General features: G+C 32.2%; 1 protein-coding gene across 5 annotated transcripts in view; it reads right to left on the bottom strand.

Annotated features, from left to right (window-relative positions):
- Window positions 1-13,196, bottom strand: part of SEMA3A (semaphorin 3A) — a 695,593-nt gene that overhangs the window by 36,415 nt on the left and 645,982 nt on the right. For all 5 annotated transcript variants that reach the window (XM_072965111.1, XM_006211741.4, XM_072965113.1 and 2 more), the window contains 5 exons: window positions 9,823-9,965; window positions 7,721-7,835; window positions 7,559-7,628; window positions 5,109-5,253; window positions 1,761-1,980 (listed from right to left, as the gene is read on the bottom strand). In XM_072965111.1, coding sequence (XP_072821212.1) covers window positions 1,761-1,980; window positions 5,109-5,253; window positions 7,559-7,628; window positions 7,721-7,835; window positions 9,823-9,965 — 693 coding nt within the window. The remainder of the gene's footprint in view (window positions 1-1,760; window positions 1,981-5,108; window positions 5,254-7,558; window positions 7,629-7,720; window positions 7,836-9,822; window positions 9,966-13,196) is intronic.

The following is a 13,196-nucleotide window of genomic DNA, read 5'->3' as shown; positions in this document are numbered from 1 at the left end:
CAAGAAAGGTTGCCTGTGTATCCCTTGTAAAGTTAAAGGAAAAAAGCCCTCTTTTAACAAGATCCTTCTGTGTTTACAGGACCTTAGACTACTCATAACACCAAAGATTAAAGGTAAATCAGGTTAATCCACTGAGTGCCTCTGATCAGTCTCCAGTATCCAAATATAACTTTATCTGTGTTTCAGATCAAGTTTTACTGAGTACTATTTCAAACAATTTCACACAACTTGAATCAGATTACTCAACTAGGATCAATATACTATGATGTGTAACTTAGTTAAAAGATAAAATTACTGTAATCAATTTACTTTGTTGACAGATGACCCTGCTCTGGGCTGACCAACAGCCATCCAATCATCAGACATTCAACATACTCATGAAATTGGTTTCTTTTAAGACAGCTTGTGTCCAAGAAGAAGTGAAAACTCATGATTAGGTTGCTTTGGTCAAATAGGTGGAAGCAACCTTTTGTTGTGCTGGCAATGAGTGGGTGACTTCTCAGCATGTGTAGGCAAGAGGTGAAGGAAAAGGTAAGCGTGACATTTTCGAACATGCTTAATTACTCTGTAGAGAGATCTCATTACCATTTGGCATTAAACGATAAACTAATATTTACTGAACAGAAATCTCATCATCTTATAATTTCTCAACTAATTTATAACCAGAAGTTGATACTTACAATTCAGTGACTTTTACTGAACTCTGAATCTCACTGGGATTCTTTTATTTGATAGCGAAACTTTCTCACTCATAAAAGTAGACTGTAATGTATTGCTCAGAACCTGACACTGTTACACCTGATAACGTAAGTATTTCACAATTTTGTTATAAAACTTTAAGTCTTTAAAGCACTTACTGCACAGTTGCCATTCCCCTGTAGTTAATTCAATTTTTTCTCTGTTTCTCACCAAGGGAAAATAAATGTTATTATACAAGGTTTCAGCAGAGTGCTCACTCTGTTTGCCATTGATTTATGTCAGTTAACAACATTAATGGAGACTAGGAATTTATTACCTTGGAATCTGACCCTAAGTAGCAAGTTTCAGATTTGTAACTGGTACTTTCAAAACAGTACTATTCAAGAGACTAGGGGAAAAATAAAATAATATGTTATAATAGCACCAGAATGCATTCTGAAAATATACCTACAAAAAGTTTATTTATCATCATGGAATTGGTAAAAATATGTTGTTAAATTTCTTTAGAAATGGATCTGACCATTCCTTAGGTCCACTCTGCTCCTTTTCTAATTAAGTTTTGTTTTGCTTTGTTTTGTTTCTCATTGTATGGTAAAACCAGTAAACAAATTTGTTGCCAAAATTTATTTTCTGGAAAATTTTCAACTTATGATAATTTTAAAGTTCAGATAATTTTGCATCAATATATTCTTGAACCTTTATTGAATGTCTTGTGAATTTTAGGCATGGTTTGAGCAATACATCTTTGTCCTAAAAAGCCACTGACCAGAAAAGGGTCATGATTCAATTATAGTCATCAATTGTTCACCTAATCATTAGCTTTACCTTACTACATTTATCAATTTTTCATTGAAAAGAAAATTTATTTAAATTAATGTATGTCAACTTGCCTAAAAAGATAATACACTGGGATGTTAGACTGTTGAGGTTTTTTTGTCATTTATTATAGGTTAACTATACCTTGATAGTGACTATAAAAACTTTCTTCAGTTCTTAGTGTACTTAATCAGTTAGACACAATGTTCTGGAAGAACATTTAGAGTTGAAGTTAAAACATTTACCTGTTCCAATAAACATGACATCATACTGTCCATCTTCTGCATCCACTCGATCAACTACAATTTGTGTAAACTGATAATTGACATCTGTTTTGATCATTATCGGCCGATTATTAATAGGAAACACTGGATTGTACATAGCTGGATGGCTTCTTGCAAATGTTATAACATCATCAGGAAGGTCTTTTGTAGAGTCAAATCCACCAAATGTTTTACTGGGACACTATTAAGATAAAGAGGAGAATATCTTTTGAATAAAATATAATGAGATTATAATTTATATTATAATATATGACTTCAATGGTCTAGGAATCTAAACCTGTAATTATTTTTTCAAAGTAAAGTAAATTATAAACTAAAAAATAAAATAATGCTATTTAAATTATTAGATGTAACATATAATACATATTTTCTCAACATATCTTAAGTCTCAATGGGATGTCGTCATTTCTTACTGAAAATTTCTAATGCATCTAATAAATTCAGCACACAGGAGGAGCCTGATGTCTCTATTAGTGGCAATGCCATATATTTTATGTTATAGATTAAGTATTTGAAAAAATGAATGGAATATTATAACTAAATGCACTTAATCATTATATTAGAGAAACTCACTAATTTTCTTGGATACATTTCATTCTTCCCTATGGCATCATGCTAAAATATAAATGTTCTCTTCAAACTAAAAAACAATATAAACTATTCTTTATTGCTTTATTTCTAACATAACCCTGAAAAAGCACCACAAAAAGTACTGAAAACATTATTTCTTTAATAATTATAGTAATTTTAAGGATAAAGAGAGGTGTTATTCAAAATGTTTAACAACTTGCATGGCACAGAAACTGACCAATCAGAATGGACTGAACAGAACAGACAAAGGCCACAGAGAGCCAGACAGGATGCAGTGTATTGTCACCTCCGGATTTAAATACTCCACTTAAGGCAATCAAACAAAAACAAGAAAACTCAGCTTTCACTCTGTCTCTTTTCACTGTATTTAATTATGTGTTATAAGAATTCCAAGTACAGTACCTCCAGTCTCTTGCCTTTTGTCTTACACTTAAGTAATTTCTGTCATTTAATGTAGGAGTTTGAGAGCTGAAATGTAATTGAGTGGCTCTTGATCTTACAAGAAGGTTACAAGGAGAAATCAATTGTCTTTGCCATTACCTTGATCTAGATCATTAATAATTTATGAGAAATGAAATAAATAAACCTGTTTTGAAATGGGAAGAGTATCTCTCTATTTATGAATATGTACGTATATGTATATTGTATGCAGATACACACACAATAATACACTAATATAACAGTTAAGGGATTTAGGGAATTAATTTTTGTTTAGGTACATTATAAAATTACTTATTTAATGTTACAGAAATATCTATATAAATTCCTATGAGAAACAATAAAACATATTTTATAACATTAATTCCCGTTTCTTTTCTACCACCATTTAAAAAAACTTGCAAAAATTTAGAAATGTGTGATTGAAAATTAAAGTAAGAGATTTATTTATATAAGATTTTTATCTTAGTATCTGTCTCATCTTCCTGCTTTGCTGTCCTTTGATTTTTATTTGTACTACTTAAGCTGTGGGTTTTTCTCTAAAAACAAAGAAAATGCTATTCTTCTGACACACTGAACGTCACTTAATATATTTTTCTCCACTAGTGTTTATACAATGACATTGTCAGCTGCCCCCTTTTGGGATTAACGAACTCATCCAAGTGAATTTTATTCATGGAGTTAGGTGTTATCTCCTCTTGGTAGCCCTTCCCTGATTCCTACTTTAGTCAGCACTTTCTGCCTTCTGCCTCTATTTCTTGGTACGTATCGGTGACTAAATTTCCCATGTTATAAAAATTCTCTGTGAACAATGGGTGAGAATTCAGCCTCTAGAACCAAACTGCCCAGACTGTATCCTGGCTCCTTTCTTTGTCTCAAAGCCCTCATTTGTGAAGTGGGAACAATAATTGGGTTAATGAATATTTTATTTATATATATATACAGATCTGTTAAAACAGGACCTGATACACAATACTTTTTAACTGCTATTATTAATACCAAATACTTTGTACACATCTTCAGATCAAAAGCTTTGTAGCTCCAAATCTAGCACTTTGAAAGGATTCCACCAAGTTTGCTGAAGTGAGCCTAGAATCAGTTTATATTTAGAATACACTGGCATTAATTCATCATAGAGATAAAAACAACCACAGGGATATAAAGCTGTCCACTAAAAAAGTAAAAACAGTTTACTATTAAGAAATGGAGTAAACATCCTGTGAATTTTTACAAACCCATTTGTCTTCTTACAATCAATGGATATTCCATCTTGTTTGTTTATTCTTCTGGAAGCCTATTTAAGTTTTTATTTAGAAGACCCATCAGCTAGAAGTAATATTTATGAAATGCTCATAAATAAGTTTAGCAATTCAGAAAACAAACAAGATGAAAGGCATCCTATGTCTAGTAAAATTACATAAAGCATCATTTACATGAATTTAACAATAAAACTGATGTGAAATTAAAATAATGGTGAAACTTACAGAACAAGTTTTTCATCGTATGAAATTATTTCCTTAAAGATTCTTAGGGTTAGAAAATGTTACCCTGGATGGTTCTATCCCCATAGTCTATAACCTCTGACATATTGATTTCACTCACTTTCTACTATATCAGTCTTTTCTTTTTTCTTTTTTCTCACTAGTTTAAATTGCAAACTTAAAGTTGGTTTTATTTTGAGCTCTGCCCATTTTTTTTTTTTAACCTGAGTGTGCCCAGGATTACTGGAGGGAAAGAGAAAGGTCAGTGAGAGTAGATAGAATAGGGCCTTGCCCAATGAGGTGTTTGTTTGTTTGTTTTTGTGTATCTTCTTTACCCATTTGAGGGATGCATCCCATTCTCATAAGAAGATAATATTGATTTAAATTTTTTTCCTCCTATTTAATGTACAATTCTTGAGCCTTCACCATAATCAGAGAGAATAAGTCTAGGTATATCTGAATTATTTCAACTCTCCATGAAAGCCATGTTCATTATACTCCTTTCAGAAAAGAAAATAAATAAGGCTACCTGCTCTGTTTCTATTTCTCATAAATTATGGGTGTTTACTACTGGTAAGCACTGAACTCAAACACTGATATCTGTAAAAAGGATGTTTTTATATGTAGAATTTCATGGTATCACAGAAAATCCTCGACTTACTTTCATTTATAGTCTTGAAATCTACATTATCTGTATTTAATGTTACCTTTCACATTATCTGTATTTACATTATCTGCTTTTTATTAACCTTCAGCATAAATTTATTCATTTCATATTTTAAATGCCTAGGCTACTTACAGTTCCTGGTCGTGGGTAGGGGACTCTTCCTTGATAAGGCACCCACTGGTAGTTGGGACCATCCCTGTGAGCATATGGACCAAGGAACACTCTTCTCACATCACTCATGCTATACATGCACACAGCTGACCCCCTGAAGATGTTACTAAAAAGAGAAAGAACAAAAACAGACTTTCATCTTTACACAATGGCAAGAGAGCTGTTGATACTGAGTTCTTAAATTTCAGGTATCAATTATCAAAACTTGAACATAAATTCTCAAAAAGTGTTTGGGTTTTTTAAATCACATGTATGTATTTTTTAATAATACACAACAGACCAAATTATGATTGCTCAAAAATAGAAGGCAGGGCTGAAACCACTTTAGTACTCAAAGAATATACATATATTCATATCATAAATGAACAAAATATGATATAAGTATATACATTCATATTGCACATATGGATAGGAAAACATATACATGATCTTCTAAAAAGTAATGCTTAATTCTGGTATCAAATAGAAATAAAAATATAAACTTTGGTATTATATTAAGCCTCAAGCATCATTACTGAAACCAGGAAATGTTGAAACAAGCAAGAATGTTTAAGAACTCATTTTATAAACTGAAACTGGTGAGGAAATGAATAGTCAATGAGTTATATTATTTTTAACTCCCAAACCAACAAAAGTATTTGATCAAGTAACAGAATTTGATTTGTGTGAAGGCAATTAATATCATCTTTCGCCAACACAGAAAATTGCTTTAAGTTAGTAGCTATTACAAGCTACCAAAAGTGGAGTATTACAGCAATTATCCTGATCATTTTGCTGGACAAAAAAAAAAAAAATCAGATAATTGAAGCAAATTGGAAGTTTGCCAAGAGCTGCCATGATTTTTCATTTTATATAACAGTTGTGCATATTTAAAATATGGAATGCTTATGTTTTAATCACTCTCTCCCACAGAAAGCTACATATAAATTGGATCAAATGAAAAACATGTGTTCATAAGAGTTCATTATCGAAAGTTGCTGCATGTAGACAATGTCTGGTAGGGTGCGAGCTTCATGAGGGAAGGAACCACGCCTGGCTTCTTTTCTATAACATTAATTACACACTGCATGGCATTTGACACCCATTAAATCTTAGTAGATAATTAAAAAGAATTTAACAACAATATATTCGTAATGGAATAAATAGCAAATTAATACATACTTGATATATGTAATGTTAATCTATTCCTTTTCTATTGTTATACATTTTACTTATCTATTGATGGAATTCATCATCATTGAAAGACATGCTCAGGATTTACATCTGTTAAGGCTAACACATACAGGCATCAGTCTCACTGAAGTAGAGAAGTGTAATTATTTTACCCATTAAGCCAGTGATTCTCAGATGTGGTTCCTAGACCAACAGTGTGGGCATCACTGGGGAATTTGTTAGAAATGCAAATTCTTAGGCTCTGTCCCACTCCTACTGAATGAAAGACCCTGGGGGCGGGGTCTACATCTGTATTTTAATATGCTAAGTGATTCTAATGCATGCTCTAGACAAAACTGCTGTACTAAGCAACAAGGAAGCAAAAGAAATGGATTAATGTTGAGTACCCCCTCCATTCTTTACTTTCACTGTCATTCTGTTTTTATACCAAATGGGAGAAATACTTAGGTATGGAAAACTGCACATGGTTTTAGTAATATGGGTTTCTTAATTTTTACTTGTTCTTTAAAAAATTAAGTAAAAATGTCCAATCAATTTGTAATGACTAAATACAGAATAAATCAGTGTTGGACACTGCAGTTAATCTTTCTCTTTATACTATCACAGTGACTTGTAGCACTTTTCCTGACTTCTGATTTTTAAATTATTTTTCTTTTAAACATTTTATTCATATCCAAATGCACATCTCTATTTATATGTATGTAAATATATGGTTCTTTAAGTAACCCAGGTAATGTAAACTTTATACTGAATGTAATAGGGGATAATACTGCTTGATTGTCAGCACTGGGGGAGACGGGGAATGAGGAAAGGAGAGAGGAGAAAGCAAGGGAGGGAGAGAGAGTGGGGGAGGAGGAGGGTAGGGACAGAGAAGAAGAGAAAGGAGACAGGAAGGAAAAAGACTTTTCACCCTTAGTTTATATTACTAAAAACTTTAAACAATGCTCAGATTTCCATTTTTTATAATATTCTACACTTGACTCAAATTTTTGAAGTCAAAGCTATACATAGGACATGGCATACATTTTTCATCATTAAATTTATAGTAATGATATTCTTTGCTAAAATCTATTAAAAAACATAATTTAAGTCATAACTTATGTCAACTATCCAAGAATGCACAACAGCTCAAAGATTAAGCCAACAATGTCCTTTCAAAAATATATTTTCACAAATTATAGATGCCTGGAAAGCATCTATAATTTTTCTACGATAATGAGAGTAAAAGCATTGTTTACCTGGAAGTTGTAAACACTCCGTACACAACTGGATTTTTAGGATCTTTAGAATGCATTAGGAATACATCCTCTGTTTGAAAACAAAACGGAGAAAGGTGTATTTTTGAAGGTTATGGCAAAGTCTGAACAAATATTCTCTGTACAACATCACCAGCTACTTACGCAGTTCATCAAAATGAGTATCAATGCCATTTGGACCCGGCACTGAGCAAATCAGACGAGCTTTGAGGAATGTTGTCCATTTATTCACCAGACTTCTGTGGCCCCCGAAGTCATTCTGAAAGGAAAGAACACTGGTTTTAGAAATTCTGCACACATATGGTAATTTCAGATACTTATCTTTTCATATCTTGAAGCAGATACAAACTACAATTCCTCAGTTTTCAAACTGAAAAATTAGACATTTTAAATGACTAGATACAAGTAACTGTGTCTTCTTATTATATTGTTGGTCAAATCTATTTACTCAAACCTTTTTCAAGGACTGACTTAATAAATACCTCAGCATTAAAAAGTCACTGTACTTTTTCCATTCTGTTACCACTCTGCAATGAAAAACACAATTCCTGAGTCTTGTGCTTGCTTTAAGTCTCTCCCCCTTACATATGTGTTTAATATCTTACTCACCAAGTTTGCTGGTTCCCAGAGGTAAGCACATTGGCACATAGTAGGCACTTAATGAGTGTTTATTGACTAAAAGAATAACCGCATGCCTTATAACCCATACTGAAAATAAACCCAAAATAAAAGCATGCTAGCATCAAATATTTTTACAAGTTCAAACAGTTGAAGCAATTCTGACTTCAAAAATAGTATTTTGAAATAGTATCTGCATAAGCCTTAATAAAGAAAACTCATTCTAGTGTAAACATTTTGAAAAAGTATCTCCTCACTGACAATGAAATTTAATTTTAACCCAATGTAGCAATAAATTCTATTATGATGGTATGTATTTACTGGTAACTTTTAGTCTTTCTAAATAATATTTATGTGCATATTTTAAAGGGAAGTAACTGTTCCTTCAAAAATATAACACTGATTTATTTTTTTTTTTTTTTTTTTTTAATTTTTTTACATTTTTATTGATTCATAATCATTTTACAGTGTTGTGTCAAATTCCATTGTTCAGTACAATTTTTCAGTCATACATGGACATATACACACTCATTGTCACATTTTTTTCTCTGTGATTTATCATAACATTTTGTGTATATTTCCCTGTGCTATACTGATTTATATTCTATTTATATGATTTTATTTAGTATAAAGATTTTCTTTAACCTTTGTAAGCAGTGCTTTTAAATATGATCTATATTTTGTGGAGAAAATACTCTCATGTATTTTATATATCATTTGTATGCTTCCAGATTATTAAAACTTTTAATTTTTCAGTAATTTAATCTACTACAGATAAATAGTTAGACTATAATTGGGTAGGAAAGAGGGTTACCCCCTCCCCCCAAGTAGGAATTTTTTAGCATTTCATGATTTTTTTTAAGAAATAATTTTAAGACAATAATTGGATCTAGCTTTGTGATTTTCTTGAGATAAAGGTACTTTAATATGTAATAACAGTTAACTTTATTCACATTGCACATATACTGCACTATACTGCCAGAGGATAAAAATAGTACTATTGTCATATCTTCACACTGATACTAATTAATGCATAAGTATTACTGACCAATTGTTTATTCTATATATCTAACATTATAATGCATGTTACTTTATTGCCACACAGTAAACAAATTGCCTCAGATAAATTTCAGAGCTTCAAAATTATGTGTGGTGTGCATGTACATGCAAATAGGATGCTATAATCAATTTATAAAAACATGCTTTAATGCTTTTCTCTTTCATATTCATACTTTAGTTATTCCAACCGAAAATATTCATTCAAAACTTACATATTTCAGGAACCTGTGCAGTTCTCAACTATACATTGTAGGAAACTGTAGTAGGTCTGAAACTACAAAGAATTACATTTTCCCAGGTAATGTGAAAAAATGTATTTCTCTAGAATTTCAAACAGATATTATTTACTATAATTGTGAAATAATCCCTCATAATCTCTACCTGCATGTTTGACTATGAAATTCTTTTCACAGCAGCTATGTTTTCAATAATTTTCGCCATTTAAATATCTATAGTGATCCAATTTTTTAGTCATAAATTTTCATTATATTTCTATATAGGTGGAGAAGGGAAAAAAAACCTGTGATTGGACAAGGATACCCTCCCTCATATTTTTTTCTTCACCTCACCTTGCATATCTGACCTATTCTAGCATGAGTGGCTTTTCCAGTGTGTTCTCCATCTATCGCATTTTCACGGAAGAAAAAGTATACTTTGTCATCTTCAGGGTTGTCACTCTCTGGGATGAGGTGGGCACTAATGAACCTTGGATCTGAGAGACAAATTACAGTACATATATTAATTCACAGTTGGTAAATAAGACCATTCATTAAAGTCCATTTTCCATTTTCTCCTAACTTACTTGACATATTTCAAGAACTAATCTTTCCTTAGTTTGCTTTCTTTCAGTAGATGTGAAGTGGGTTTTATGCATTTTAAAGTATGTTCCAAATCACCTTATATCTCAAAAATATAATTTTTCCCATAAAGCTAGGTGGTGGTGCAGAAATCCTCGGTGTGACCACACAGAATAAATGCATTGTTGGATATGAAAATATGTTGCAAACTGTAAGTGCTATAAAGTGTTACTACCTTCACCATTGTTATGCCTTCAAGCATAAAATAATCTGAGTCAAACTACCAACTGGTTTATTCCACTTTCCAACAAAAACTGGATGGGAGGGGAGAGACGAGATTCATATAAAACCAAACAAATCCTCTCAGTTGTACCCCATCTCATTAAATGGAACATTGACTAGGTAGGTACTCAACCCCCAAACCGTGAAGTTACTCTTGAGCCCTGTCTCTACACACCAGCCAGTGTGTACCTCCGATATGTCACTCCCCTGCAATACCTTCCTCTATCTTTCCAAATCACTTATAATAAAATGCAAAATCCTTCCAGTGACCAGAAGCCATTTATGATCTGTTCTCTGCTACCTCACATGCCTTTTCTTCTACCTACACTTCCTTCCCTAACTTACTCCTCACCAGACGTACCATCCCCCTTCCTGGTTCTCAAACAGGTGAAGCACTCTCAGTCCTGACTCAGATATTTCCTCACTGTGTAACTCTCTGTCCTCATATATTCTAAGAACTGGATTCTTACTTTTACTCAGGTCTTTGTTTAAAATATCATATTATCAAAGAGATCTTTGTTGACTACCCTAATTTACAGTGCGGAAATCCTTATTCCTAGTTACTCTTTTTTTCATGCATTGTTTTTCTTCCTAACATTATGAACACCTGCTATGATCATCTCTCTGTCTCTCTTTAAACTCCATTTGCTTATTGTTAGTCTCCCTCTCCACCTCAGTGAATAGAACTTCCATGAGAACAAGGACTTGGCATGCTTTGTTTGATGCTATGATCCTAGAGCTTAAAACACAGTGGGCATTCAACGAATATCGGTGCCAGAAGAGAAGGAAAGAAAAAAGGGAAAAAATGAGACTACCTAGATTATGCAGAAGGTGTATCAGACATGTTTAGAGTCCCACTTCAAAACATACTTTTGTAAATACCTGGGCTGATATGGTTGTGGTCTCATATAAATTATTTAAAAATATGTAATAGCTTCATGGATTTAACAATGGAATATACTAAGAAGCTGAGTGTATCTCACTCAGAGTACTTAAGACTCTGCCAATACTTAAGTTCTTACAATAATTTACTTTTTACATCATGGTGTATTATGTTATCCAATTAACAATAAAATACATACGCCTAGATCAGCACTATACTTCAGAGACCAGGAAAGGGATGAGAATCCTTGAAACTAGCTTTATCCATGTTAGTCAGTCCTAATCTTTTCGCCTGTGACTAATCATCATTATCATGTGTTCTACACTTGTAATTTTCTGTTAACATTGCTCTGGGACCATGCACTTAGTGTATTTCACAGGGCAACACTTCACTATCTTTTTGAGGCAAATTATACAGACAATGTAAGTAATGTGAAACATATGAAATATTATCCATTCATCTTTAAAGTTCAGTGTGCCAGTGGAATAAGGTTAGGAGAATGATACCTTAAAAGTTGGAGTCACTTAGCACCATAATTTTTAAGAATACACTGCTTTAACATTAGTTAACTATTGCAAAGCTTGTTTTTTTCCCCATAAATTTCTACTTATTCACACAACATTGTAAACTGACTATAACTCAAGAAAGAAAGAAAAAAAAAAAACCTTGACATAGTAAACAGTTCAACCAAGACTCGAATCAACCTAATCAAGCAGTAACAACATGGACACATGCACCCTCATAGTTAAATTAATATTTCTTTTATAAACAGCCATGAAAATATAAATGTGCAAAAGCATCTGAACCATGAAAAATGTTTATCTACTTTCTGAGTGAAAGATGGTCACTGACGCTTTCACCAAACAAAATATTTTCTATTTAATAACTAGATACAGGACATACAAGAAATCATCCTGAATCCTTTCCAGAGACATATCTGATCAGGATCACAAGATACATAAAACCACAGCTGTAGAAATTAATAGATTTTCTAAAGGCAAAATGTGAGAGCAGACCTTCAAAATTTGAAAGACAGCTACAGAGTTCATGCTAGATAATAAATATTTTAGGCTTTATGCACTGTACAACCTCTATCGCAAATACTCAACTCTGACATTTTTAGTATGAAAGCAACCATGGATGGATGATGCAAAAAATAATGGCTGTGGCTATATTTGAATAAAACTTTATCTACAAAAACTGACAGAAAATGAAATAAATAAATATATTTCTACTTATTCATATACATAAAACATTTGCATTTATGTGTTTGTCTCATGAATAATGGTGAGTAGAATAATTAATGTGCCAGAGTAGGAATTACGTTACAAACCAAATAATTACTACCCCACTGATGAAGTTATAGATTCCTAGAAATTCAGCACGCATGTGTGCATGCAGACCTGTCACCGACCTATGTGTTAGAGAACTCAGTTTATTCACTTGCAACATTTGTGACCTTGTGACTCTTACCTCTCAGATTTCAGATTTAAACTGAGTTTATTTCAAATTAAGTTCAAGTCATCCTGTCATAAATAGTTCATATAAAAACAAATAATTTAAACTTAAATAGTGCCTGTGAAACAACTTTGTAAAATGTTAAATGTTGTATGTTATTATGATGATGATATTGAAAAGAAGCCTCAATCACATGTTAAGTTCTCATTATAAGATCTCATTATAATCCAGCTGCAGAATTAAAATGAAAAATCACACATTCTTCTGCTTTAACACTGAAGAAATGGAGAAGTTAGTTTAATATTACCTCCCATATTAGTGTAGTTGCTCATATAAACACCTGAATGACTTAAAGAATTTCAAGTAATCAAATACAACTACCTTTCATTTGATCATAAATACATGCAAGCTATAATGTTAAAAACAAAATGAATGGTACATATCCCTTGTTCTCAGAAAGCTACGATCTAGCAAAGTGGTGTTAGAAACACACAAATGACAACAAATCAAACAATATTTTACA

This window comes from Vicugna pacos, chromosome 7, assembly GCF_048564905.1.
Source record: "Vicugna pacos chromosome 7, VicPac4, whole genome shotgun sequence".
Classification (NCBI taxonomy): Eukaryota; Metazoa; Chordata; class Mammalia; order Artiodactyla; family Camelidae; genus Vicugna; species Vicugna pacos.
This window is presented reverse-complemented; position numbering and strand designations above follow the sequence as displayed.